This window comes from Anolis sagrei, chromosome 2 (genome assembly GCF_037176765.1).
Source record: "Anolis sagrei isolate rAnoSag1 chromosome 2, rAnoSag1.mat, whole genome shotgun sequence".
Lineage (NCBI taxonomy): Eukaryota > Metazoa > Chordata > Lepidosauria > Squamata > Dactyloidae > Anolis > Anolis sagrei.
The window spans coordinates 11,803,720-11,831,224 of NC_090022.1; the positions used below are offsets into that span (position 1 = coordinate 11,803,720).

At 46.0% G+C, this 27,505-nt stretch overlaps 2 protein-coding genes across 4 annotated transcripts in view; both read right to left on the minus strand.

Annotated features, from left to right (window-relative positions):
* On the minus strand, nt 1–27,041 carry LOC137096255 (zinc finger protein 420-like). 3 transcript variants are annotated; one of them, XM_067465129.1, is made up of 6 exons: nt 26,819–27,041; nt 8,247–8,693; nt 7,419–7,530; nt 2,909–3,000; nt 2,588–2,708; nt 1–2,450 (listed from the first exon to the last, which is right to left on the minus strand). In XM_067465129.1, the coding sequence occupies exons 1-6, from the start codon at nt 27,038–27,040 to the stop codon at nt 346–348; spliced, it is 3,099 nt and encodes a 1,032-aa protein (XP_067321230.1). In that variant the 5' UTR covers nt 27,041; the 3' UTR covers nt 1–345. The 3 variants fall into 3 exon arrangements, with proteins under 3 accessions (XP_067321230.1, XP_067321231.1, XP_067321232.1); XM_067465130.1 differs by lacking the exon at nt 26,819–27,041 and adding an exon at nt 25,623–26,174; XM_067465131.1 differs by lacking the exon at nt 26,819–27,041 and adding an exon at nt 13,671–14,028.
* LOC132765760 (zinc finger protein 665-like) overlaps nt 1–27,505 on the minus strand; it is a 255,289-nt gene that overhangs the window by 169,476 nt on the left and 58,308 nt on the right. The window lies entirely within an intron of this gene.

Consider the following 27,505-nt stretch of genomic DNA (forward strand, 5'->3'; position numbering starts at 1 on the left):
TGAGGCGTACCTTTTGAATAAAGCCTATTCCACACTGTGGATATCTGATGCTTTCTCCCCAGTATGAATTGCTTGATGTCGAGTGAAGTGTGTCCTGTTTTGCTCTTTAAAACAGCCTCAATACAAAGTTGAAAGTAAAAGAAAAATGCTTTACTCCAGCAAAGAAAATAAGGGAATGCAATTGAAAAAGTAAACAAGAAAATCTTACTACAGATACTACAGATAAGGCACAGATTACGAAGTCCTTAACACAAAGCAGGTTCCGGCAGTAACAGAGTTGTTGTTAGCTAAGTTCTCCTGCTTCTGATTTATACCCCACACAGGAGGCCTTAAGGTGTCACCCAATTAGCTCATCAATCTTTTAGCAGCTAATCTAGCTGACTGCCACCTGTTCTCTGACTCCCTCTGTCTTTCTAAAAAAGCAGGCACCTGCAAAGCCTCATTGTCAGATTCTCCTTCCTCTTCCTCCAAGACACAAGCACCTCCCTGCTCCCCTTCTTCTTCCGATGATGAGGAATCCCCCAAAAAGTGCACTTTCTGAATAAAGCCTTTTCCACACACCGTGCGTTTGAATGGTTTCTCCCAAGTGTGAGTTGCTTGATGCTTAGTGAGGCTTGCCTTCTGAATAAAGCCTTTTCCACACTCTGGGCATTTGAATGGTTTCTCCCCAGTGTGAGTTGCTTGATGCTGAGTGAGGCTTGCCTTCTGAATAAAGCCTTTTCCACACTCTGGGCATTTCAATGGTTTCTCCCCAGTATGAGTTGCTTGATGCTGAGTGAGGTTTGCCTTGTGAGTAAAGCCTTTTCCACACTCTGGGCATTTGAATGGTTTCTCCCCAGTGTGAATTGCTTGATGCTGAGTGAGGCGTGATTTCCTAATAAAGCTTTTTCCACACTCTGGGCATTTGAATGGTTTCTCCCCAGTGTGAGTTGCTTGATGCTGAGTGAGGTTTGCCTTCCTAATAAAGTCTTTCCCACACTCTGGGCATTTGAATGGTTTCTCCCCTGTGTGAGTTGCTTGATGCCGAGTGAGGTCTGACTTCCTAATAAAGCCTTTTCCACACTCTGGGCATTTCAATGTTTTCTCCCCAGTGTGAGTTGCTTGATGCCAAGTGAGGTTTGCCTTGTAAATAAAGCCTTTTCCACACTCTGGGCATTTGAATGGTTTCTCCCCAGTGTGAGTTGCTTGATGCTGAGTGAGGCTTGCCTTCTGAATAAAGCCTTTTCCACACTCTGGGCATTTCAATGGTTTCTCCCCAGTGTGAGTTGCTTGATGCTGAGTGAGGTTTGCCTTGTGAATAAAGCCTTTTCCACACTCTGGGCATTTGAATGGTTTCTCCCCAGTGTGAGTTGCTTGATGCCGACTGAGGCTTGCCCTCTGAATAAAGCCTTTTCCACACTCTGGGCATTTGAATGGTTTCTCCCCAGTGTGAATTGCTTGATGCTGAGTGAGGGTTCCCTTCTGAATAAAGCCTTTTCCACACTCTGGGCATTTGAATGGTTTCTCCCCAGTGTGAGTTGCTTGATGCTGAGTGAGGTTTGCCTTGTGAGTAAAGCCTTTTCCACACTCTGGGCATTTGAATGGTTTCTCCCCAGTGTGAATTGCTTGATGCTGAGTGAGGTTTCCCTTCTGAATAAAGCCTTTTCCACACTCTGGGCATTTGAATGGTTTCTCCCCAGTGTGAATTGCTTGATGCTGAGTGAGGTTTCCCTTCTGAATAAAGCCTTTTCCACACTCTGGGCATTTGAATGGTTTCTCCCCAGTGTGAGTTGCTTGATGCTGAGTGAGGTTTCCCTTGTGAATAAAGCCTTTTCCACACTCTGGGCATTTGAATGGTTTCTCCCCAGTGTGAGTTGCTTGATGCTGAGTGAGGTTTGCCTTGTGAATAAAGCCTTTTCCACACTCTGGGCATTTGAATCGTTTCTCCCCAGTGTGAATTGCTTGATGCCGAGTGAGGTGTGACTTCTGAATAAAGCCTTTTCCACACTCTGGGCATTTGAATGGTTTCTCCCCAGTGTGAGTTGCTTGATGCTGAGTGAGGTTTGCCTTGTGAATAAAGCCTTTTCCACACTCTGGGCATTTGAATGGTTTCTCCCCAGTGTGAATTGCTTGATGCTGAGTGAGGTTTCCCTTCTGATTAAAGCCTTTTCCACACTCTGGGCATTTGAATGGTTTCTCCCCAGTGTGAGTTGCTTGATGCCGAGTGAGGTGTGACTTCCAAATAAACTCTCTTCTACACTTCGGGCATTTGAATAGTTTCCTCCCGGCGTGAGTTGTTTGATGACAAAGGAGGAAACTCTTCGAAATGAAACCCTTTCGGCATATCCAGCAATGAAATGGTTTCTTCCTTGTGTGATCTGATTGGTAACGGGAGAGGAAGGCCTTTTGACTGAATCTTTTTTTCCCCTCCAAACACTTTGATGACGAGGAATTGTTTCCACAAGTGCTTCCTGGAAAGAGACATCAGAAGTCAACAAGATTAGAAGAAAAGAATTCTGACTGCTTTAATATCAATATAATATATAATATAATACAAAGAATTCTGGTTTTATGTGAGCTGACTAAGCACAAGACAGGGGAGCCTTACCCAGAGAGGACAGGACTTCCAAATTCTCCTCCATCACCTTCTGATGAAGGGCTCTTTGGCCTGGGTCCAACAGAGCCCACTCTTCTTCTGTGAAATCCACAGCCACCTCCTCAAAAGTCACCTGGAGAACAACAAAAATATTGTTTCAGACTGCTCTAAAACTTGAACTTCTTATTGGATGATATCTACAGGCTCTTTGAAGTAACACATTGGATGCAAGCAAATGGAAAGAACAAGATTTTGTGAGAGCCACAAGTGGTTAAATCGACAGCAGAACACAGCCTGCGCCTTTCTTGGCTTGCTGGAGGGCCTGCCCCCTACCTGATGTACTCCTGCAGACGCTGTTCTGAGTTCCTCTTGAGGAAGAGATGCTCTTATACTTCTACTTACAGACCCAGTCCTTGTTCCCTCTCCTGGAAGGAAAGAAAAGAGAAGGGAAAGAGAACATTATTACCCACTCTCTCCTTTCTCCTTCAAATTCCTTCTACACATTCCAATGTAACAAACACCATAATGTATACACAGAAAGAATTGGGAAGTCTTGGAGGACCGCAATCCTGCATTTGTGAGGTACACATCATGCTTCTCCTTTATAATCAGGCACAAGTGAATCAAGCAAATCTGCTCCTGAGCATGGCTTCTTAACGGAAAAATGGTACCTGAGGCAGGAATAACATTGAAAAAAGGAGGATAAGCTCCTCCTTCACCAAAAAGAAGAGCACTTCAGCAAGCTTTTTATTCAAAATCAGCAAAATGCACACATTAAATGCAAGAACGACGTCAAGGTCAGCCTTGGGTTAGTAAAAAGACCCCAACAAAATTTAAAACCTACAGACAACGAGAAGCCTTCTTCCAAAATGACCCTGTGTCAACCTATCCTTTCATAACCCTCCATTTTCTTATGATTTCCATTTTTAGTGGTCAACATTTTAAATCTCTACATTTTTCTCATCTGCAATGGGAGCTGATGAGATTCCTACTTTCTCTTAGTTTTGCTGGTCATACATGCTCAGAAGCGGGCGCTAGTGGCAGCTGAATTCACATTGCCTTGTTGTAGGCAGGCACACACCACGGCAATAGGATGGACTAGGAGAGAATCCTCCTCATTCCCACATGAACCTTTATTGCATTGTTTTCTGCCAATATACTATTTATTTATTTATCGTGTCAGGCAACCAAACAGGTCCTCCATTGTGCATGTGGCAGGGCTCAGGTTGCATTGCAGCAGCTGGTCTGTAGTTTTCTCTTCTCCACACTCGCATGTTGTGGATTCCACTTTGTGGCCCCATTTCTGAAGGTTGGCTCTGCATCTCGTGGTGCCAGAGCGCAGTCTGTTCAGCGCCTTCCAAGTCGCCCAGTCTTCTGTGTGCCCAGGGGGGAGTCTCTCATCTGGTATCAGCCATTGGTTGAGAGTCTGGGTTTGAGCCTGCCACTTTTGGACTCTCGCTTGCTGAGGTGTTCCAGCGAGTGTCTCTGTAGATCTTAGAAAATTATTTCTTGATTTAAGCCTCTTGTCAGAGGCTTATGGATCCGAATGGATTCCTGACGGCTCTTGGGGATTTTCCCGCCACCTCGGTAGGTGACCATGTCGAAGCCTTGGTCGCTCTCTGGAATGGGGAGATGGCCAGGGCCATTGACATGATTGCTCCGGAACGTCCCCTCTCAAGTAGCCGAGCTAAACCAGCCCCTTGGTTTACTGAGGAGCTGGCAGTGATGAAGCGAAGGAAGAGGGAACTAGAGAGCGTGTGGCGTTCAGAGCCGAGTGAGTCAAATCGAGCACGGTTTGTGTCCTTTCTTAGGGCATATGCCGCGGCAATAAAGGCCGCAAAGAAAACCTTCTTTGCGGCCACTATTGCATCTGCAAAGAACCGTCCGGCGGAGTTGTTTCGGATTGTCAGAGGTCTTTTAACTCCCGCCACCTCAGGCGGGAGCCCTGACAATTCGGTCACGCGCTGTGAAGCATTTGCTCGGTTCTTTGCAGACAAAGTCGCCTTGATCCGCTCTGAGCTGGACGCCGCGTTAAATGCAGTCTCCGAGGATGTAACAAGAGCACCTGCTTGTCCTATTTTGATGGATTCTTTTCAGTTTGTGAAACCCGAGGATGTGGACAAGATACTTGGAGGAATGAGGCCCACCACGTCCATCCTAGACCCCTGCCCATCCTGGCTTCTGAGGGAGGCCAGAGGGGGATTGGCTGAGTGGGTAACAGTGGTGGTGAATGCCTCCCTTCGGGAAGGCAAGATTCCAGCGAGCCTAAAACAGGCTATCATAAAGCCGCTGTTGAAGAAACCATCACTGGACCCCACTAAATTGGACAACTTTCGGCCTGTTTCCAATCTCCCCTTCTTGGGCAAAGTCATGGAAAGCGTGGTGGCCTCACAACTCCAGGTATTCTTGAGAGACACGGATTATCTGGATCCGGCACAGTCTGGTTTCAGACCGGGACATGGTACCGAGACGGTCTTGGTCGCCTTAGTGGATGATCTGCGCCGGGAGCTAGACAGGGGGAGTGTGTCCCTGTTGGTGCTCCTGGACCTCTCAGCGGCCTTCGATACCGTCGACCACGGTATCCTTCTGGGGCGCCTTGCGGAAATGGGCCTTGAGGGCATTGCTTTGCAGTGGCTCCAGTCATTTCTGGAGGGCCGCACCCAGAAGGTGTTATTGGGGGACTCCTGTTCCGCACCACAACCTTTGATTTGTGGGGTGCCACAGGGTTCCATACTGTCCCCCATGCTGTTTAATATCTACATGAAGCCGCTGGGTGAGATCATCCGGAGTTTCGGGGTGCGGTGTCATCTGTACGCAGATGATGTCCAACTCTGTCACTCCTTCCCACCTGCTACTAAGGAGGCTGTCGAGGTCCTGAACCGGTGCCTGGCCGCTGTAACGGTCTGGATGAGGGCGAACAAACTGAAATTAAATCCAGACAAGACAGAGGTACTCCTGGTCAGTCGCAAGGCCGAACGGGATATAGGGTTACAGCCTGTGCTGGATGGGGTCGCACTCCCCTTGAAGGCGCAGGTTCGCAGCTTGGGTGTGACCCTGGACTCATCGTTGAGCCTGGATCCCCAGGTTTCAGCGGTGACCAGGGGAGCATTTGCACAGCTCAGGCTCGTGCGCCAGTTGCGCCCGTATCTCGGGAAGTCTGACTTGGCCACGGTGGTACACGCTCTGGTCACATCCCGCCTTGACTACTGCAACGCTCTCTACGTGGGGCTGCCCTTGAAGACGGCCCGGAAGCTTCAGCTGGTTCAGCGTGCGGCAGCCATGCTACTAACTGGAGCGGGTGGCAGGGAGCACACAACGCCCTTGTTGTCCCAGCTCCACTGGCTGCCGATCTGCTACCGGACCCAATTCAAGGTGCTGGTTTTGGCCTACAAAGCCCTAAACGGTTCCGGCCCAAAATACCTTTCGGACCGCATCTTGGCCTACGAGCCCACGAGGACCTTGAGATCGTCTGGGGAGGCCCTTCTCTCGGTCCCGCCTGCCTCACAGGCACGTCTGGCGGGGACGAGGGAAAGGGCCTTCTCGGTGGTGGCCCCCCGGCTGTGGAACACCCTCCCGGCAGACATCAGGCAGGCGCCCTCCCTCATGTCCTTCCGAAGAAGCCTTAAGACATGGCTGTTCGAGAGGGCATTTAATTAAGTGCTATAACAATGTGGTAAAGACGACTGGAATGGAACTAGAAATATGAGACGGGTTATGATTCCACTATGAGACGAAGCGGATTTTTAGTGTAGTCTGTAATTGTTATATAGTTTATATGTTGTGTAATTGGCCTCTTTGTAAACTGTCTTTTATGTGTATTGTACACCGCCATGAGTCGCCCTAAAGGGCTGAGAATGGCGGTTAATAAATGCATCAAATAAATTAAGTCGTTGACGTGCTGGCTGATACCCAAACAGAGGATGGGCCGGAGATGTCACTGCCTTGGTCCTTTCACTATTGGTTGCTACTTCCCGGTGGATGTCAGGTGATGCAATACCAGCTAAACAGTGTAATTTCTCCAGTGGTGTAGGGCGCAGACACCCCGTGATAATGCGGCATGTCTCATTAAGAGCCACATCCACTGTTTTAGTGTGGTGAGATGTGTTCCACACTGGGCATGCATACTCAGCAGCAGAGTAGCATAGCGAAGGGCAGATGTCTTCACTGTGTCTGTTGTGATCCCCAGGTTGTGCCAGTCAGTTTTCGTATGATATTGTTTCTAGTGCCCACTTTTTGCTTGATATTCAGGCAATGCTTCTTGTAGGTCAGAGCATGGTCCAGAGTGACTCCCAGGTATTTGGGTGTGCTGCAATGCTCCAGTGGGATTCCTTCCCAGGTCATCCTCAGAGCTTGGGTGCTTGTCTGTTCTTAAGGTGAAAGGCACATGTCTGTTTTTTAGATGGATTAGGGATCAGCTAGTTTTCCCTGTAGTAGGCAGTAAGAGCACCTAGAGCTTCGGAGAGCTTCTGTTCAACCATCTCAAAGCTCCCTGCTTGAGCAGTATATGCTATTATATATAATATACTATTATATATAGTATACATATATACACGATTATATACAGTATATAATATACTATTATACCCTGATACTAAGAGTTGTATTCCTCCCGTCATTTTTTATCAGTGAAAATGTTACAAAGGAAAAATCCAGCTACACAGAAGCTAAGAAAGAAAAAGCAGATTTTCTGTTAGGAGACTTTCTTAGCTGAAGTATGCCTACACCATCCCAGGACTGTTTAGGCAGCATGATCTTGTTAACGTGCCATGATTCATACAACCCAGATATATTCAGGCAGACTTGAATGGAGAAGGCCAAGGAGAAAACTTCGGACGGCACTTACTCATTGAGGGAGACTTTCCTTCGCTGTCCTCCATCCTCCACCTTGGCGGCTGCCTATGACTGGATTCAGAAAAACACTGACCTGCCTCAGGGATCCGTTCCAGACACAAATCCTGCAGCAGAAGCAGAAACAAGGGAAGGAAATGAAAGGGAGAATTGGGGAAAGAAAAGGCGTCAGTAGTGGTTGGGGAGTGGGAGGTGCGATATGTTGAACAGTTACATCTTCTGAATGAAGAGGATTGTATTTATTTGCTTCTCATGTTTTTAATGGCTAAAATATAACCTTTCTACAGACTTGAAACAATTACAACACAGAGATAACAGTACAGAAGAAGATGACAGATAAGCATATCTCGACCCATGCTTAACTGGAAGCTTTTCGAGAAGCATGTTTCCTTGTGAGAACAAAAGGAGAGGAAGGACAGAGCCAATCTAATCTCCCTACCAAGGAGTTGCAGAACCCAAGGAAGCCACTGAGAAGGAGGCTCTGTCCCATCTTCCCAGGAGGTAAGACCATGAGAGGAGTGGCATCTCAGGCTGAGCCCAATGAGGGCAGAGAAAACACTTCTTGGAAAAGCTGAGAGCCAAGCCATACGGAGCTGTACAGGAAATGACCAGTGCTATTAATTACCCCATCTCTTTAAAAGGTACCCTTGTTCTGTGTATTTCTGGGAGGCGGAATCCCATCATACAGGTCCAGGCTATCCCTGACCTGCCTTTTGACTGATGAGACACAATTATATCCGGCCTCAGATTGTTCCAGACTTTTCAGAAAACATGCAAAGACATATGGATGGCCCTCAAAATGGCCAGAATGAACTGAGCTCACCGTCTCCTCTTCCTGCTTCTTCTCTGCCTGACTCAGGAGGAAGCCTTCTGCCAGGGCCACCGCCTGGGAACTGGTCTCTGCCCCACATTCTCTCACCCAGGACGACACCTCCGAGGGAAGGAGTGCCAGGAACTGCTCAAAGACCACCAAGTCCAACATCTCCGCCTTGGTGCGTCTTTCTGGCTGGAGCCACTGGCGGCAGAGAAGGTGCAGCTGGCTGCAAACCTCCCGAGGTCCCAACGTCTCCCTGTAGCCAAAGTCCCTGAATTGCTGGCGGCAGAAATCTGGAGTGAGCACTTCCTCCGGCAGGCTCTTCTGGGTGGCTCTCTCCTCGAATGCTCCTCTAGGCTTGGCTTGAATGAGGGAAGGGCCTTTTCCCAGGCTGGGCTCAGAAGAGTCTTCCCCTCCCATCTTTTCAGTTAAACCTTGCATCGTTGCCAGGATCTCCTGCAAGGCAAAAACATTGGGAAAATTACTGAAGGTAGAAAGAAAGGGGCAGGAAAAGCAAGCAAGATGTTTGATGGGGATCGAAAGAAAAGGGGGGAAACAACCCCAGTCCCATTTTAACATATCTCTGTGGCCATAAATGATGTTGCTTTTCAGTCCTTATACACCACTTACAAGATATTTTGGTGTCCAGAGCAAGCAAACAAGGTAGCATCTACCTATTATGCTTGGGATAAAGTGTAGTTTATGCCAGCAGTTCCCAAACTTTTTTGCTCAGAAGATTTTTTTTGTCCTCCCCACAGAACCTTAACTCTGTCCCTAAGCACTGTGAACCCACAAAGTTATTCCTTTTTTCATCTACTCTTATTGCATGAGTGTTTTGTATAATGTAGTAGGTTTAGATATTAAGAGAAAACAATGTATTGTTGAGGGCTTTCGTGGCCGGAATCACTGGGTTGCTGTTGTTTTTTTGGACTGTATGACCATGTTCTAGAAGAGAAAACATTTTAAATATAGCGACAAACCTTTAGTTTGGTACAGGAAGTTTTTGAATTCACAGCTAAAGTGATGAACTAACCTGTTTCATTTTGTTTGGAGACTGGGCTTCAAGTCCAGCAGCTGAATATAACAACAACAACAACAACAAACCATTTCTTCCCATCAGGTGACGCCTTGTTTTTTTGTGAGGGGATTAACTGCTTCTATAATGTTGAGAGTTGTGCTGGTGGTAGTGTAAACTACCAGTAGGTTTATTTATTTATTTATTTATTTACATTCTTTATATCCCGCCCATATCACCCAGCACTTTTTAATCTGTACCCATTACTTGGCCCGGCCCTAGTTTTTATTGTGTTTATTTATTTATTTATTTATTTGCTTTATTTCTATACCGCATTTTTCAGCCCAAAAAGGCGACTCAATGCGGTTTACAGGGTACAAATTATCATAACAATGTCAGTGCAATTAAAAACACAACAAATATAACAACAGGATCAACAACACCGATCCACAACAATTAACAAACAACATGAAACAAACATAGCGCCTCAATGAAATCAGATCCGAACTCATTATCCTTGTATCATTCCTATGTTCCATTTACCGTCTTCCTATGTTCAGTTGCACTGTTAACCAAACGCTTGTTCATAAAGCCAGGTCTTAACCTTTCTCCGAAACGCCAGCAATGATGGTGCCTGTCTGATGTCTACCGGTAAGGCATTCCATAGCCGAGGGGCCACCACTGAGAAGGCCCTGTCTCTCGTCCCCGCCAAGCGCGCCTGTGACACAGGCGGGACCGAGAGCAGGGCCTCCCCAGACGATCTTAATGTTCTAGTCGGTTCATAGGTGGAGATGCGTTCGGAGAGGTAAGTGGGGCCAGAACCGTTTAGGGCTTTATAGGCTAAAGCCAGCACCTTGAATTGTGCCCGGTAGCAGATTGTTATGTGTAATGTTATGGTGTTATGGTGTTATGGTGTAATGTTTTGTTGTTCTGCTGTTATTGCTTTATGTTTTTGATTTTGCTTTGAGTTGTATTTGTTATGCTATTGTTTTGTTGAGGCCTTGGTCTTTGTAAGCCGCATCGAGTCCTTTGGGAGATGCTAGCAAATAAAGGTAATAATAATAATAATTATAATAATTATAATATCAGTCCGCAGGTTCAACCAAGCCAGAGTGGCCTCGACTGAGAAGTTGAACTAAGTGCACCCAACCCAGTTAATTATGGTAAAACAAACTCTAAAGAAGTCTATATTTGCTTGGTTGTCGCCCAGGATAATAAGGAGCGTGGCGAGTGCTTCTCCTGGGCACCCGTCGGCAAGCGGGCTACAGGAACCAGGACCCACTGCTGAGCAACCAGGGCATAGGCCTGTAGGGCAACTGGAAGCAAACAACTACAGAAACGGCAGAAATTTTCAATGCCACAGAACCAAACTGTCATGAACTGCTATTATAGATCAGAACCCCAAAAAAATGGATACCAAAACCGGATGTACCCGTTATAGAAACTTGAATATCCAGCAAACTATTCCGGAGCTTCCGAATTCAGACTGACAGAGTTTTGGAGCACAATACTCCTGACCTCACTATAGTGTTAAAAAACCAAGTATGGATTGTCGATGTTGCAATCCCAGGTGACAGCAGGATTGAAAAAACAACAACAACTGGAAAAGCTGTCACAATATGAGGATTTAAAGATCGAACCGCAAAAACTCTGGCATAAGCCAGTAAAGGTGATCTCAGTAGTGATCGGCACACTGGGTGCAGTGCCTAAGGACTTTGGCCTGCCCTTACACAATTGGCGCTTACAAAATTACCACCTTACTGGGATCTGCATGCATTATTCGCTGATACATCGCATAGTCCTAGACACTTGGGAAGTGTCCGACGTGTGATCCAATACAACAACCAGCATTGTGATCTTGTTTGCTGTGTACTCATCTTGTTGTGTATCAATTAATAACAACTTTATTTATATCCCACCACCACCTCCCCGAAGGGACTCGGGGTGGCTTACAAAGCACTCCAGGGTGCACATATAACACACAACTGGTAAAAACAGTACAAAACAAGTCAGATAAAATTATAACAACAACCCACCAGTCAACACATGTCAAAATCAAAACAATACAATTTTAAAACAACAAGTACATAAAACTAACTGCCATCAATTCACAGGTGCCAAGTGTCAGCGTCATATGGGCCCATTCAGCCTACTCAAGATCAAAGGCCTGTCTGAATATCCTGTTTTCAGGTTGGACCAGGTCGATGCTCTGGTCTCTCGCTGGGAGAGTGACACAATTGCTCCGGAGCGCCCCCTCTCGAGCAACAGAGCTAAACCGGCTCCTTGGTTTACTGAGGAGCTGGCGGCGATGAAGCGAGAGAAGAGGAGGCTAGAGTGCGTGTGGCGTCAGGAGCCTACCAAATTAACCCAAACATGTCTGAATACCTTTCTAAGGTCCTACGGCATGGCAATAGCGGCCGCACAGAAACTATTTCTTGCTGCCAATATTGCATCCGCAAAGAATTGTCCAGCTGAGCTATTCCGAGTCATCAGAGGACTATTAAATCCGCCTAAGTGCGAGATCCCTGATGACTCGGTGGCTCGCTGTGAAGCATTTGCTCGGTTCTTCACAGATACAGTTGCGTTAATCCGGTCTGACTTCGAGGCCATGTTAACTGCGGTCTCTGAGGATGTAACATGAACACCTGCTTGTCCGGTTTTATTGGATTCATTTCAATTGGTTCAGCTTGAGGATGTGGACAGGATCCTTGGAGAAGTGAGACTCACCACATGCATCCTAGACCCCTGCCCATCCTGGCTGATAAAGGAAGCCAGAGAGGGATTGGCGGAGTGGGTAAAGGTGGTGGTTAATGCCTCCTTACAGGAAGGAAAGTTTTCAGCAAGCTTAAAACAAGCTATTATAAAACTGCTGTTGAAAAAGCCATCACTGGACCCCACTCGATTCGACAACTATCGGCCAGTATCCAATCTCCCCTTTTTGGGCAAAGTCGTGGAATGTGTGGTGGCAACACAACTCCAGGGATTTCCAGCTTGGTCTTAGGGGTCATCATTTTGGCTTTGTCAGATTTATGGAATTTGTAGTGTTGGTCTCTCTACCTGTATTAGGTTTGATTGAGAATAACCTAGATCACTCACTCCGAGGCGCTGTCTTCTAGTGTTGGTGAGGAGGTTGTAAGTTGGGGACTCCTTGGTAAGTTTAAGGCTCTCATCTGTTTCTTCTCTCTGCTTTCTCTGCTTTTTGTTTTTATTATTATTATTATTATTATTTATTTATTTATTTATTTATTTTGTTATTTTTTGATGTTGTATATATATATTTTTCCTTTTCCTCTAGAATTCTTCCTCTTTTACACGTGGAAGAGGAGGGAAGGGGGGGGAGGCGAGGAATGAGAAGCGGAGCGTGGATGGAGATTGGGAGGGGGGAGAATTTAATGGGGGGGGCGGGCTCAACAGGTGGATCTTTTAAGGCCCTTGCAAGGGGTGTATCATCCTTTCAGTATCTCATAGTCCTCCCTAATACAACTCGACGGAAGAGAGTATTAGAGGGTATGATGGAGTCTATCCCCACTCTTGCGAGAATCTTCTCACTCTCCTGCACTCTCTTCAAGGGGGATTTTCGCCCTTCTTCTTCTTCCCTTTCTATCTCACTCCCCTTTCTCCCCTTCCCAGATTGTCATTTACCTTATATCTTATATCGCTTGTACACTCCCTTGCCTCCACTTCTCTTCCTTCTTTTCATGCCCTCCTCCCTGTTCGCTCTCCTCCTTTGGCTCTCTTTTATCCAATTCTTCCGTTTAGCCGGGAGGGGGATTCCCAGGGCTTTTCCTCTCCTCCACTTCTCCTTTGTGAGTGCCCGTCTGTTTTGTTCTGAGAGTCTCGCGATGGTATCTTCCTGGATTCTTCTCTCTCGCGCATGCGCCTTCACGCTCTCCTCCGGTAACTTCCGGGATTCCTGACGCCTCCCTCGTGCGTGTGCACGCTTCTGGCGACTTCCTCAACGGCCAGGGTTATCTCTTTAAATTTCTTAATTAGTGAATTGGTGAGTTAATGAGTTTTAATTGTATCTTCGGGTGGGGTTTATCCTTCTTCAGCTGGTTGCCGTTTAGGAAAAAATTGCCCCAAATCGCTTGAAGGTAGTTTACTGTTCTATGACCTTTGATTTGCCGTATTTTGCTGTAGGTTCTATCTCCCTTGTTTCCCTTAAATATCACAACAATAACACGACGAGTCCTGACATATCACCACATAAGGCCATGTATACCAGAGTGGCTAAGGAATGCTTGGCTGTAGTTCCCCTTTAGAAAAATAAGATGTTTCTTTCTTTGAATGGTGGAAGTTCCTTAATAGGATGAGTAGAAAATTGCAATCTTCTTTGGTTATATCACTCCCCAAAACGTGCCTTTCCTAAGGGATAAGACCCTCCGCAGTGGAATGGATACTCAGGGGAAAAAACTTACGTTTCTCCTTGGACGTGGTTTACCGCAGCCATTCTTCGTTTCTATTTTCTATGTTACTCGCGCTGGATTGGCAGTGAGTGCCGGGCTTAAATCAAGTCAAGCCGGCTTCCCTTCCTTCGGTCTGCGCAACCTCGCCACAGCCTACCCTCCGACCCCCACCCTTGAGGGGTGGGCGCCACTGGGGGTCTGCCGGGTCTGTAGGTTTTGGTGCTCCCCCCTGCTTGTTTGCCGAGAGGAGGGGGGCGTATCTCGCCCTCCGACTGTTTTAGGAAGGTTGGCGCTCCAGGAGCTCCTAAAGCGTCCGACCTGCCTCCATCACAGCTCGCCGAAAGACCCCTAAGACCAAGCTGGAGAAAACAGACAAGGATAGTAAAGAAGTAAAAGATCCAAAGGAAAGTAAAGATAACAAAGACACCAAAGGCCAAACAAGGAAAGGCTCATCAGCTGAGGATTTGATAAATAAGGAGATATTGAGAGAGATCTTGAAGATCGCTGAAAAACAGGAAGAAATACAGAAAGATCTTAAAAGGATTGAAACAAAACAAGAAACCCAACAGAAAAATCTCCAGGAAGAACTGCAATCGCTAAGAAAAGACCTCTCCTCTGAAGTCAGCTCAATAAAAGAAGAGATGAACAACATGGCCTCGGACATAAAAAAGATTAAAGAAGACAGAGAAAAAACCAGAAAAGCTCATAATCAATTAGATCAGAAAATCAATAAATTAGAATTGGAAATTACAAAAACCAAAGAACTGCAAGAAAGAATGGAAATGAAAGAGCTGGAGTCCCAATTAAGGTATAGGAACATCACAGAAGAACCAAATGAAGATCTGAGACAAATAATCATTACAATGACAGCGACCATGCTCAACAAAGAACCAAAGGACATAGAATCAGGGATTGATAGAACTTATAGAATCTCGACGAATTATTAAAAAAAAAAAAACACCTAGATACACAATAGTAAATTTCACCAAAAAGAAAACCCGTGATGAAATATTGAAGACTAATAGCAACTCACCCCCTCTTTATAAAGACAACAAAGTGACCATTATGAAAAAGTTCCCCCAGTCAATGATAGCGAAAAGAAGAAAATACTTTTTCTTAACAGACGAGCTTAAGAAAGCCAATATTAGGTTCAGATGGGAAAAACCGGAGGGATTGATGGTGTCCTACAAAGAACAAAAGCATTGGCTGACAGATGAAGAGAAAGCATCGGATTTCTATGAAACCTTCATGAAAGATCAAGGGAAAGTGCCAAGAGACCACAGACTACTCGGGGGAAGACAGATGAAATGTCGCCTCAGTTCACCGGACAACGACAGACAACACAGACCTAAGGCAAAAGAACCTAAGACCGGGCTTACAGATAGCGGAAATGAACTAGGCGATGCAGGACCTGCTCAAGATGATCAAAATGAGAAAAATGAATGATTGTATGAAAGAAATAAAAATATTTTGTAATAATGTAAATGGTCTCAACTCGCCTGTTAAAAGAAGAAAATTGTTTAATAAAATTAAGAAGGGTAATTACGACCTGGTAGCTCTGCAGGAGACTCACACGGCGCAGAAACACACAGCGCACCTAGTAAATAGAGAACTAGGCAGAGAATTTTACTCCTTTGCTGTGGAAAAAAAAGGGGGGTAATAATTTATGCGAGGGAAAGACTAGCCCCAGAACTAGCTTTCAGAGATTCGGATGGAAGGATAGTAGGTATAAAAATAAAACAGGGAAATAGAAATATCTTAATTTGCAATTTATATGCACCAAATGGTCCAAAGTCAAAATTCTTAATCGATCTGAACGAGAAACTCCAGGAGTCGCAACAGGATCATTTAATCCTGTTGGGTGACTTTAATGGAGTGATAAATAGCGACTGGGATAAAAGCAAAGCCATAAAGAAAATCAAAGGGGATAAATTCAACACATTACCTTTAAAATTTTTGAAGCTCAAACAAGAATGGGATCTGGAAGACTCCTGGAGAACTCAAAATATTGAGACTATACATACTATTCTGGGAGACATAATAGATGGTCCAGAATAGATATGGTCTGGTCCTCTAAATCCATCAACTCACAGATCTCCAGAATCAAAATACTTCCCAGGGATTTGTCGGACCACTGTGCACTAGAACTCATACTTAACCAGAGAAAAGAAACTTTTAGATGGCGTCTAGACGACAACCTACTCAAAGAAGAAAAAGATATAGTAGCAATCAAAAAACTACTAAGAGAATACTTTGAACTGAATGACTCCCCAAACACCAAAATTACAACCCTGTGGGAGGCCTGTAAGGCCGTTATGAGGGGCCACCTTATCAAACAGAAGGCAAAAATAAATAAAGCGAGAATCCAGAAATTAGAGGAGGTAAACAAAGCATTAGAAAAAGTAGAACAAAAATTCAAAAAGAATGTGGAAGACAAAAAGGCAAAAAAAGAATTAGACCTCCTGAAAAGACAGAAGGCCTCACTTGAAACAGAAGAACTAGCAAAACAGCTACGGCTTATCAAGCAGAAGGAATTCCAACAGGCAAATAAACAAGGGAGATGGCTAGCCCGGAAGATCAGAAAGAAAAAACAAGAGAACCATATCGTGAGAATAAAATCTAAGAAGGGTGACGCCACCACAGATTCGGACATTATTTGAGAATTTTACAACTATTATAAGCAACTTTATGCGGAAGATCAAGTTAACAAAGGTGAGATTATGTCCTATTTGGGTGCACAGAATCTGGAGAAGATAACAGACCAGGAGAGAGAACTTCTGAATAAGGAGATCTCAGAAGAAGAAATTAGGAGAGCGATAAAAAGACTAAAATCATCTAAAGCCCTTGGTCCTGACGGCTTTATGGCCGCATTTTACAAGACCATGTGCGACAAAATCACCCCTTACTTGAAGAAAGTCATGAATAAGGCCATGACCGAGAAAGTGATTCCTGATTCATGGAAAACTGCAACCATCATCGTGATACCCAAAGAGAATACCGATTTAACTGAAGTGAAAAACTATAGGCCTATATCTTTACTCAACCAAGATTACAAGATATTTACATCAATATTAAGTGAGAGACTGAAGATCTTTTTGGCTAACTGGATAGGAGAAGAGCAAACGAGCTTCCTCCCGGGGAGGCAAATGAAAGAGAACATAAGAAACATCATCGACTTAATGGAGTATTACGATTTTCACCACCAGACAGAAGTTGCTTTCGTAGCGGTCGACGCTGAGAAGGCCTTCGACAACGTATGTTGGGAGTTCTTCCATTCGATTTTGAAAGAAATGGGCTTTGGATTTGGTTTCATAAACGCGATAGAAGCGATTTATAATATTTATTTATTTATTTATTTATTTCTTGCACTTATTGACCGCCCCTCTCAGCCCGAGGGCGACTCGGGGCGGTGAACAACAACAAAAAGACAATGTACAGTGAGCCGTGACAATACAAACCAGACAAATACAACATAACATATACTTATACTAAAAATCCGCTTCGTCAAGTCCTGGGGTCATAGCCAATTTCGTAGTCCTAGTTCATTCCATTGTCATTCAATACACTCAGTTGAAGGCCTGCTCGAAGAGCCATGTTTTCAGGCCCCTACGAAAGGCCATCAAGGAGGGCGCCTGTCTAACTTCAGCAGGGAGGGTGTTCCACAGCCGGGGGGCCACCACCGAGAAGGCCCGCTCCCTCGTCCCCGCCAGACGTGCCTGTGAGGCAGGCGGGACCGAGAGAAGGGCCTCCCCGGATGATCTCAAAGCCCTCGTGGGCTCGTAGGCCGAGATGCGGTCTGCAAGGTATTTTGGGCCGGAACCGTTTAGGGCTTTGTAGGATAACACCAGCACCTTAAATTGGGCCCGGTAGCAGATCGGCAGCCAGTGGAGCTGGGACAGCAGGGGCGTTGTATGCTCTCTGCGTCCAGCCCCTGTTAACAACATGGCTGCCGCGCGCTGGACTAGCTGGAGCTTCCGGACCGTCTTCAAGGGCAGCCCCACGTAGAGAGCGTTGCAGTAGTCGAGGCGGGATGTGACCAAAGCGTGTACCACCGTGGCCAAGTCAGACTTCCCAAGATACGGGCGCAGCTGGCGCACGAGCCTAAGCTGTGCAAATGCTCCCCTGGTCACCGCTGAAACCTGGGGCTCCAGGCTCAGCGATGAGTCCAGGGTCACACCCAAGCTGCGAACCTGCGCCTTCAAGGGGAGTGCGACCCCGTCCAGCACAGGCTGTAACCCTATACCCTGTTCGGCCTTGCGACTGACCAGGAGTACCTCTGTCTTGTCTGGATTTAATTTCAGTTTGTTCGCCCTCATCCAGACCATTACAGCGGCCAGGCACCGGTTCAGGACTTCGACGGCCTCCTTAGTAGCAGGTGGGAAGGAGTGACAGAGTTGGACGTCATCTGCGTACAGGTGACACCGCACCCCGAAACTCCGGATGATCTCACCCAGCGGCTTCATGTAGATGTTAAACAGCAAGGGGGACAAGATGGAACCCTGAGGAACGCCACAAGTCAACGGCTGCGGCGTTGAACAGGAGTCCCCCAATAACACCTTCTGAGTACGACCCTCCAGAAATGACCGGAGCCACTGCAAAGCAGTGCCCCCGAGACCCATCTCTGCAAGGCGCCCCAGAAGAATACCGTGGTCGACGGTATCGAAGGCCGCTGAGAGGTCCAGGAGCACCAACAGGGACACACTCCCCCTGTCTAGCTCCCGACGGAGATCATCCACTAAGGCGACCAAGACCGTCTCGGTACCATGTCCCGGTCTGAAACCAGACTGTGCCGGATCCAGATAATCCGTGTCTCTCAAGAATACCTGGAGTTGTGAGGCCACCACGCTTTCCATGACTTTGCCCAAGAAGGGAAGATTGGAAACAGGCCGAAAGTTGTCCAATTTAGTGGGGTCAAGTGATGGTTTCTTCAACAGCGGCTTTATAACAGCCTGTTTTAGGCTCGCTGGAATCTTGCCTTCCCGAAGGGAGGCATTAACCACCACCGTTACCCACTCGGCCAATCCCCCTCTGGCCTCCTTAAGAAGCCAGGATGGGCAGGGGTCTAGGATGGACGTGGTGGGTCTCATTCCTCCAAGTACCTTGTCCACATCCTCGGGTTTCACAAACTGAAAAGAATCCAACAAAATCTGACAAGCAGGTGCTTGTGTCACATCCACGGAGACTGCATCTAATGTGGCGTCCAGCCCAGAACGGATCAAAGCGACTTTGTCTGCAAAGAACCGAGGAAATGCTTCACAGCGCGTTGTCGAGTTGTCAGGGCTCCCACCGGTGGGGGGAGTTAAAAGGCCTCTGACAACCCGAAACAACTCCGCCGGATGGTTCTTTGCAGACGCAATAGTGGCCGCAAAGAAAATTTTCTTTGCGGCTTTTATTGCCGCGGCATATGCCCTCAGAAAGGACACAAACCGTGCTCGGTTTGACTCGCTTGGGTCCGATCGCCACACGCTCTCTAGAACCCTCTTCCTTCGCTTCATCGCTGCCAGCTCCTCGGTGAACCAAGGGGCTGGTTTAGCTCGGTTACTTGAGAGGGGACGTTCCGGAGCGATCATGTCAATAGCCCTGGTCATCTCCCCATTCCAGAGAGCGACCAAGGCCTCGACATTGTCACCTACCGCGGTGGCGGGAAACTCCCCAAGAGCCGTCAGGAATCCGTTCGGATCCATTAGCCTCCTGGGGCGGACCATCTTAATGGGTCCTCCACCCTTGCGGAGGTTAGGGGGCGCAGTGAGCCTAAATCTAATCAGGAAGTGGTCGGTCCACGGCAACGGAGAGATGGACAACTCCTCCACACCGCCACCCTGCTCCCATCCCTGGCAGAAAACCAAGTCCAATGTGTGTCCAGCACAGTGGGTGGGGCCAGTTATTTGTTGGGACAGCCCCATGGTTGCCATGGCGGACATGAAGTCCTGAGCCGCACCTGTGAGGGTTGTCTCGGCGTGGATGTTGAAGTCCCCCAGCACAAGAAGCCGTTGGGACTCCACCGCCAGGCTCGAGACCACCCCCGCTAGCTCAGGTAGGGAGACTGTAGTGCAGCGAGGTGGACGGTACACTAGCAAAATCCTTATTCTGCACAATATGCTACTTTATGGATCAACAATTGCCCATCCAAGCAGATAATAATAAAGAAGGGGACCAGACAGGGCTGCCCTCTTTCTCCCCTCATCTTTATTTTGACCCTAGAAATCCTACTTAGAAACCTCAGAGCGGACAACTCCCTTCCACATTTAAGCGTCGGTAAGCAGGCTCTAAAATTTAGAGCCTTTGCAGACGATTTGATCTGTGTCATAGAAGAACCAAGGAAATACGCTCAAACATGGCTAGGAAAAATAGATACTTACGGTAAACTGGCAGGCTTTAAGATCAACAAAGAGAAGACAAAAATCTTAGTAAAAAATATAAACAAGGAAAACCAAGAAGAACTTAGAAAAATCACAGGAATGTCTTTAGTCCCAAAATTAAAATACCTAGGTATCCATATTTTGGCAAACAACCTAGACCTCTTTAAAAATAATTATGTGCTAGTATGGGACAAAATCAAAAAAGACATTAAGAACTGGTCTAACCTTAATATTTCCCTTCTAGGAAGAATTAGTGTTATTAAGATGAACACCTTGCCCAGATTCCTTTATCTTTTTCAAAATCTACCGATAATCCAAAATAAGACGCCATTCAACGAATGGAACAAAGCGATAAGAACATTCATTTGGAAAGGCAAGAAACCCAGGATAAAACATCTACACATGATTGACGCAGTTAACAGAGGCGGTCTTGGTCTGCCAGATTTGAACTTATATCATGATGCATGCGCCATATCCTGGATTAAAGATTGGATTCTACTTGAAAAAGAAAAAGTGTTAGCTCTAGAGAGGTTCAATTTGAGAGTGGGCTGGCACACCTACCTATGGCTAAACCAAACCACGAAAGAAAGAAATTTTAATAATCATGCAATAAGGAGGCCTCTACTGAGGATATGGGAAAAATACAAAAAAATCTTGTATCTAGGGAAAACACCTATGTGGTTATCACCCATTGAGGGTGAACAAAGGAGACTGCTAGGCTGGAGGAAGTGGCCCACATACAAGACCTCAACCATCAAGAAAGATGGTCTACTCCAGCTGAAAACGAAGGAAAACCTAGCCAAAGAATTTAACTCACTTTCCTGGCTCCAATACTTTCAGCTAAGAGATCACTTCAACAGAGATCAAAAATTGGGACTCATGGAAAAAGATCTGTTCTGGGAAAAGATCTTAAGAAAAGATAAGAAAAACATCACACCCATCTACAATCTGTTACTAGGATGGGCAACAGAACAAGAAAAGATCAAAGACTGCATGGTTAAATGGGCCAGGAACATCGGCAGGACGATAAGTCTTCATGAATGGGAACAAATCTGGATGAAAAAGATTAAATACACATATGCCACAGTACTAAAAGAAAACTGGCACAAAATGTTCCATCGTTGGTATATGACGCCCCAAAGACTGGGCCAGATGTTCAAAACAGCTAACAACAAATGTTGGAAATGTGAAGACCAAGTAGGCACCTTTTTCCATCAATGGTGGTCATGCCCCGTAGCCCAGAAATATTGGAAGAGCATCAATGTATTATGTGAAAAAATCCTTAAGATTAAGGTCAAAGAATGAGCTGAATGCTACCTATTAGGCATATTTAAAGAAGAATGGAATTTGGGTGTCAATGAGGACATCTTGCTCACCTACCTCACGACAGCGGCAAGAATAGTTTTTGCCAGGAAGTGGAAGTCAAAGGAAATCCCCACGGATCAAGAATGGATGGATAAAGTCCTTGAGATAAGGGAAATGGACAGACTAACATACGTTCTGAAAGACGCAAATGGCCGCCCTCTAAAGAGGACGGACTGGAACCCAATAAACGAGTACTTAGGAGAAGATAAGAACATCTAGAGAGATGAGAGAGTAAATGAATCAAGGAACATTATAGAGGTAAAAGGGACAGACCTAAGAAAGCAACCTACAAAGAAGAAGATAAACCGAGAACGCGGTGTAAATGGAGTCGGAAGTCAAAACCCACCCCCCTCACTCCTGCTCTTTCCCTTTTCCGTCTCTTATCCCCTCTCCTATTAAACCCTCCTCTACTACCCTCTTCCCTTACCTCCCCATCTATCCTCGCTTTTAAGAATCTCTTTGGTATGGTAATGTATAGTTTATTCCTCACCCCCCCTTCCTTTTCTACTCACCTGTGATACTTTGTAATACCCTGTATTTATTTAAAAATTAATTAAAAAAACTCCAGGGATTTCTGGTAGACACTGATTATCTAGATCCGGCACAGTCTGGCTTTAGGTCGGGACATGGAACTGAGACAGCCTTGGTCACCTTGGTAGATGATCTTTGCCGGGAGCTTGACAGGGGGAGGCTGCCCCTGTTAGTTCTGCTGGACCTCTCAGCGGCCTTCGATACCGTTGACCACGGTATCCTTCTGGGACGCCTCGAGGATATGGGACTTGGGGGTACTGCACTGCAGTGGCTCCGGTCCTTCCTCGAGGGACGGTCTCAGAAGGTGTTGCTGGGTGACACCTGTTCTGCCCCTCAACCGTTGTTGTGTGGGGTCCCACAGGGATCAATTCTGTCCCCAATGTTGTTTAACATCTACATGAAGCCGCTGGGAGAGATCATTCAGAGTTTCGGACTAAGATGTTATCTCTACGCAGATGATGTCCAAATCTGTCACTCCTTCCCACCTGTCACCAAGGAGGCTGTCCAGACCTTGAACCGGTGTTTGGCTGCTGTATCGGACTGGATAAGAGCTAACAAATTGAAATTGAATCCAGACAAGACAGAGGTCCTACTGGTCAGTCGTAAGGCTGAACAGGGCATAGGGTTACAGCCTGTGTTAGACGGGGTTACACTCCCCCTGAAGACGCAGGTTCGGAGCTTGAGAGTGATCCTGGACTCATCGCTGAGCCTGGAACCCCAGGTCTCAGCGGTGGCTGGGAGAGCTTTTGCACAATTAAAACTTGTGCGCCAGCTGCGCCCGTACCTTGGGAAGCCGGATCTGGCCATGGTGATCCACGCTCTTGTTACATCCCGAATAGATTACTGCAACGCGCTCTACGTGGGGTTGCCTTTGAAGACTGTTCGGAAACTTCAATTAGTCCAACGGGCGGCAGCCAGATTACTCAGCGGAGCGTCATACAGGGAGCATACCACCCCCCTGCTATGTCAGCTCCACTGGCTGCCAATCCAGTTCCGAGCACAATTCAAAGTGCTGGTTTTGACCTACAAAACCCTTTACGGTTCCGGCCCAGCGTACCTGTCCGAACGTATCTCCTTCTACGTCCCACCTCGGAGTTTAAGATCTGCTGAGGGGCCCTGCTCTCAGCCCCACCTTTATCACAAGCGAGACTGGTGGGGACAAGGGACAGGGCCTTCTCAGTGGTGGCCCCTCGCCTGTGGAATGCACTCCCCGGGGAAATTAAGACATCAACATCCTTCAGGAAGAAGCTAAAAACCTGGATTTGGGACCAGGCCTTCGGGTAAGCTGGCAGATGGACAAAGACAACCAATAATGACCAGAATAGGAAAGGACAATGACAATGCTAAATGGTTTACGGACTTGGATTTGGTGAACACTGACCACAAGATGTTTTTATTGCTGCTAGTATATTGTCTGATTGTTTTAATTAGTTATAACGGTGATATTATGTGGTAAACTTGTGTTTTATATATTGTATTGTATGTTGTAATTGTTAGGCATCGAATTGTGCCTTTTGTAAGCCGCCCTGAATCCCCCCTAGTGGGTTGAGAAGGGCGGGGTAGAAGCACCCCAAATAAATAAATAATCCCAGCCTCCCTTGGAGGGCTGTTGTTAGCAATGGGTAAGGCCGTTGACAAGGCCAAAATAAAGAAAGGCCCAGGCCCAGATGGATTTTCTGTCTTGTTCTACAAGCTGTACAAAGATGAAATAGGTTTATTATTGCTTTCAATAATGAATTGAGTGCTCCAGAAAGGGGAAACGCCAGACTACTGGGTATGATAGTCCTCATGCCTGAACAAGGTAGACATATGCATTTTACTGTTCTTATTATTATTATTAGGAACAGGTCAAGAATTTCAGACAAATTTCATTAGTAAATTGTGATTACAAGTTATTTGCAGAAATATTATCAAATAGACTGAAACAAATCTTAGTGAAAACAATTCATGGAGACCAAGTGGGCTTGAGAAAAGGCAGAGGAACGAGAGACCAAACTGCCAATATCCACGGGATAATGGAGGAAGGCGGTAGTTTCAGAAAAACAGCTGCTTTTGTTTAGGGCTTTATAGGTCATAACCTGCAATTTGTATTAGGACCGTAAACGTATTGCTACTGTGAAGCCAAACACCAATAGATCTGGACCAAATTTGGCACAAACACCAGACACGCCAAAATTTGAATACTGGTGGCTTTGGGGTGGGGATTGATTTTGTCATTTGAGAGTTGTAGTTGCTGGGATTTATAGTTCACCTACAATCAAAGAGCCCCTCGGACCCCACCAACGATGGAATTGAACCAAACTTGGCATACAGAATTCCCATGACCAACAGAAAATACTGGAAGGGTTGGGTGTGCATTGACCTTGAGTTTTGGAGTTGTACTTAGACCACACTTGGAATATGGGCACCACAATTGAAGGGAGAGATTGACAAGCAGGAATGTGTCCAGAGGAGGGCGACAGAAATGATCAAGCGTCTGGAGAACAAGCCCGATGAGGAGTGGCTTAAAGAGCTGGGCAAGTTTAGCCTGCAGAAGAGAAGGCCGAGAGGAGACATGATGAGGGCCATGTATAAATATGTGAGAGGAAGTCATAGGGAGGAGGGAGCAAGCTTGTTTTCTGCTGCTCTGGAGACTAGGACGGAGAGCAATGGCTTCAAACGACAGGAAAGGAGATTCCACCTGAACATTAGGAAGAACTTCCTGACGGTGAGAGCTGTTCAGCAGTGGAACTCTCTGCCCCAAAGTGTGGTGGAGGCTCCTTGTTCGGAGGCTTTTAAACAGAGGCTGGATGGCCATCTGTCAGGGGTGCTCTGAACAGATTTTCCTGCTTCTTGGCAGAAGGGGGTTGGACTGGATAGCCCACAAGGTCTTTTCCAATTCACAAACAAAGATGGTTGGGACCAAATTGGCACAAATATCGTGTCATAATTTGGTAGGGTTGAGAGGGTTTTTTTAAATTTTGTCATTTGGGAGTTGTGGTTGCTGGGATTTATAGTTAACCTACAACCAAGGAGCACTCCAAGCCCAGCCCACAATGGATCTGCAAAAAATTTGGCACACAGACCCAACACGGTCAACAATATGTAATACAATATAATACTACTAATAATAATATATTATAATTATATATTTTTAAATATGTGTAATATTGCTAATAAAATTACAGTATAATATTATAGTACAATAATATGATATTATAATTATATATTTTAAAATGAATGAATGAATGGTTTATTGTACTAGCCATAGGCCAAGACATCAATAATATACTAACTTTATAAACACTTTCCAATATAAACTTTAAAACGAAATAAGAATTAAAAGTAAAACAAGTTCTTTAAAATTATGCAAGCAGAAATATGTGTAATATTACTAATAATATGACATTATAATATTATAGTACAATATAATGATATATAGTATTAATATTATGGTACTAATATAATATAATATAATATAATATAATATAATATATTGTATTGACTTATGACTTGTAAGCCGGCCTGAGTCCCTCTCGGGGTGAGAAGGGCGCCATATCAAGGTCGTAAGGAAATAAACAAAATAACTTTGAATACTGACAGAATTTGGGGGCGATTGACCAACCATTTTGGGAGTTGTAGTTCACCCACATCCTTATGGGAGCACTAATTTAAAAAACAAACCAAAAGGAAAGACTTATTTTTCCCCCAAATAAAGAGTCTTACTAACCTGCTTCTGGATGACCTCTGAACATTAGGAAGAACTGTCCCCAGATCTCTTGGGAATTTCCTGAACTCTAGTTGTAGATTAGACTGCTCAAACTTCCGTACAGTGGCCCTTCTTTCTCATGCCAGTAAGGTAATGCTCAAGATCCTGCAAGGAAGACTCCAGCAATACATGGAGCGAGAGTTGCCAGATGTTCAAGCTGGGTTTAGAAAAGGCAGAGGAACGAGAGACCAGATTGCCAATATCCGGATGCTGGAGAATGGAGAAAGGCAGGGAGTTTCAGAAAAACATCTATTTCTGCTTCATTGACTATTCTAAAGCCTTTGACTGTGTGGATCATCATAAATTGTGGCAAGTTCTTGGTGGGATGGGCATCCCAAGCCACCTTGTCTCTCTCCTGAGGAATCTGTACAAGGACCAAGTAGCAACAGTCAGAACTGACCACGGAACAACAGACTGGTTCAAGATTGGGAAAGGCGTACGGCAAGGCTGCATCCTCTCACCCAACCTTTTTCACTTGTATGCAGAACACATCATGCGATGTGCGGGGCTGGATGAATGCAAAGCTGGGGTAAAAATCACTGGAAGAAACATTAACCACCTCAGATATGCAGATGACACCACTCTGATGGCCGAAAGCGAGGAGGAGCTGAGGAGCCTTCTAATCAAGGTGAAAGAAGAAAGCGCAAAAGCTGGGTTGCAGCTAAACATCAACAAAACCAAGATTATGGCAACAAGAATGATTGACAACTGGGAAATAGAGGGAGAAAACGTGGAGGCCGTGACAGACTTTGTATTTCTAGGTGCAAAGATGACTGCAGATGCAGACTGGCAACAAAGATCCATTGCCTAGTCAAAGCCATGGTATTCCCTGTAGTCACCTACGGATGTGAGAGCTGGACCTTAGGGAAGGCTGAGCGAAGGAAGATCGATGCTTTTGAGCTGTGGTGTTGGAGGAAAGTGCTGAGAGTGCCTTGGACTGCGAGGAGATCCAACCAGTCCATCCTCCAGGAAATAAAGCCCGACTGCTCACTGGAGGGAAGGAGACTAGAGACAAAGTTGAAGTACTTTGGCCACATCATGAGGAGACAGCAAAGCCTAGAGAAGACAATGATGCTGGGGAAGGTGGAAGGCAAAAGGAAGAGGGGCCGACCAAGGGCAAGATGGATGGATGGCATCCTTGAAGTGACTGGACTGACCTTGAAGGAGCTGGGGGTTGTGATGGCCGACAGGGAGCTCTGGCGTGGGCTGGTCCAGGAGGTCACGAAGAGTCGGAGACGACTGAACGAATGAACAAGTTGTGGACTCCATTTCCCAGAATCCCTGACCGTTGAGCCAAGCAGCAGAGGCTTCTGGGAGTAGGAGTCCACAACACCCTTGGTCTGTCTCCTTGAGCGACAGCTGCAAGCGCCTCTCAGCATCCCTCCCTCGTGGCCTCGCTGTCCCCGCCCCTTCCGGCCAGAGGAGAATCTTCCCAGAGAGGCGCCCAGAAGAGGTGGCGTGGAACCCGGAAGGGCTTGGGGCCTCCAAAGAGGGAAGGAGCATGGAGGGGGGATCTTTCTCTCCCTGGAACATCTGCTCAGGGATCCTTAGGCACTGTCGAAGGCTTTCATGGCCGGAACCACTGGGTTGTTGTAGGGTTTTTCAGCTGCATGGCCATGCTCCAGAAGCATTCTCTCCTGACGTTTCGCCTGCATCTGTGCCAAGCATCCTCAGAGGTTGTGGGACCTCACAACGTCCGAGAATGGCTGCCATTGATGCAGGCGAAACGCCAGGAGAGAATGCTTCTGGAGCATGGCAATACTTACAAAAACCCTATTATTATTATTATTATTATTATTATTATTATTATTACTAGGTTACTTGATTTTTACCCTGTTTCTCTC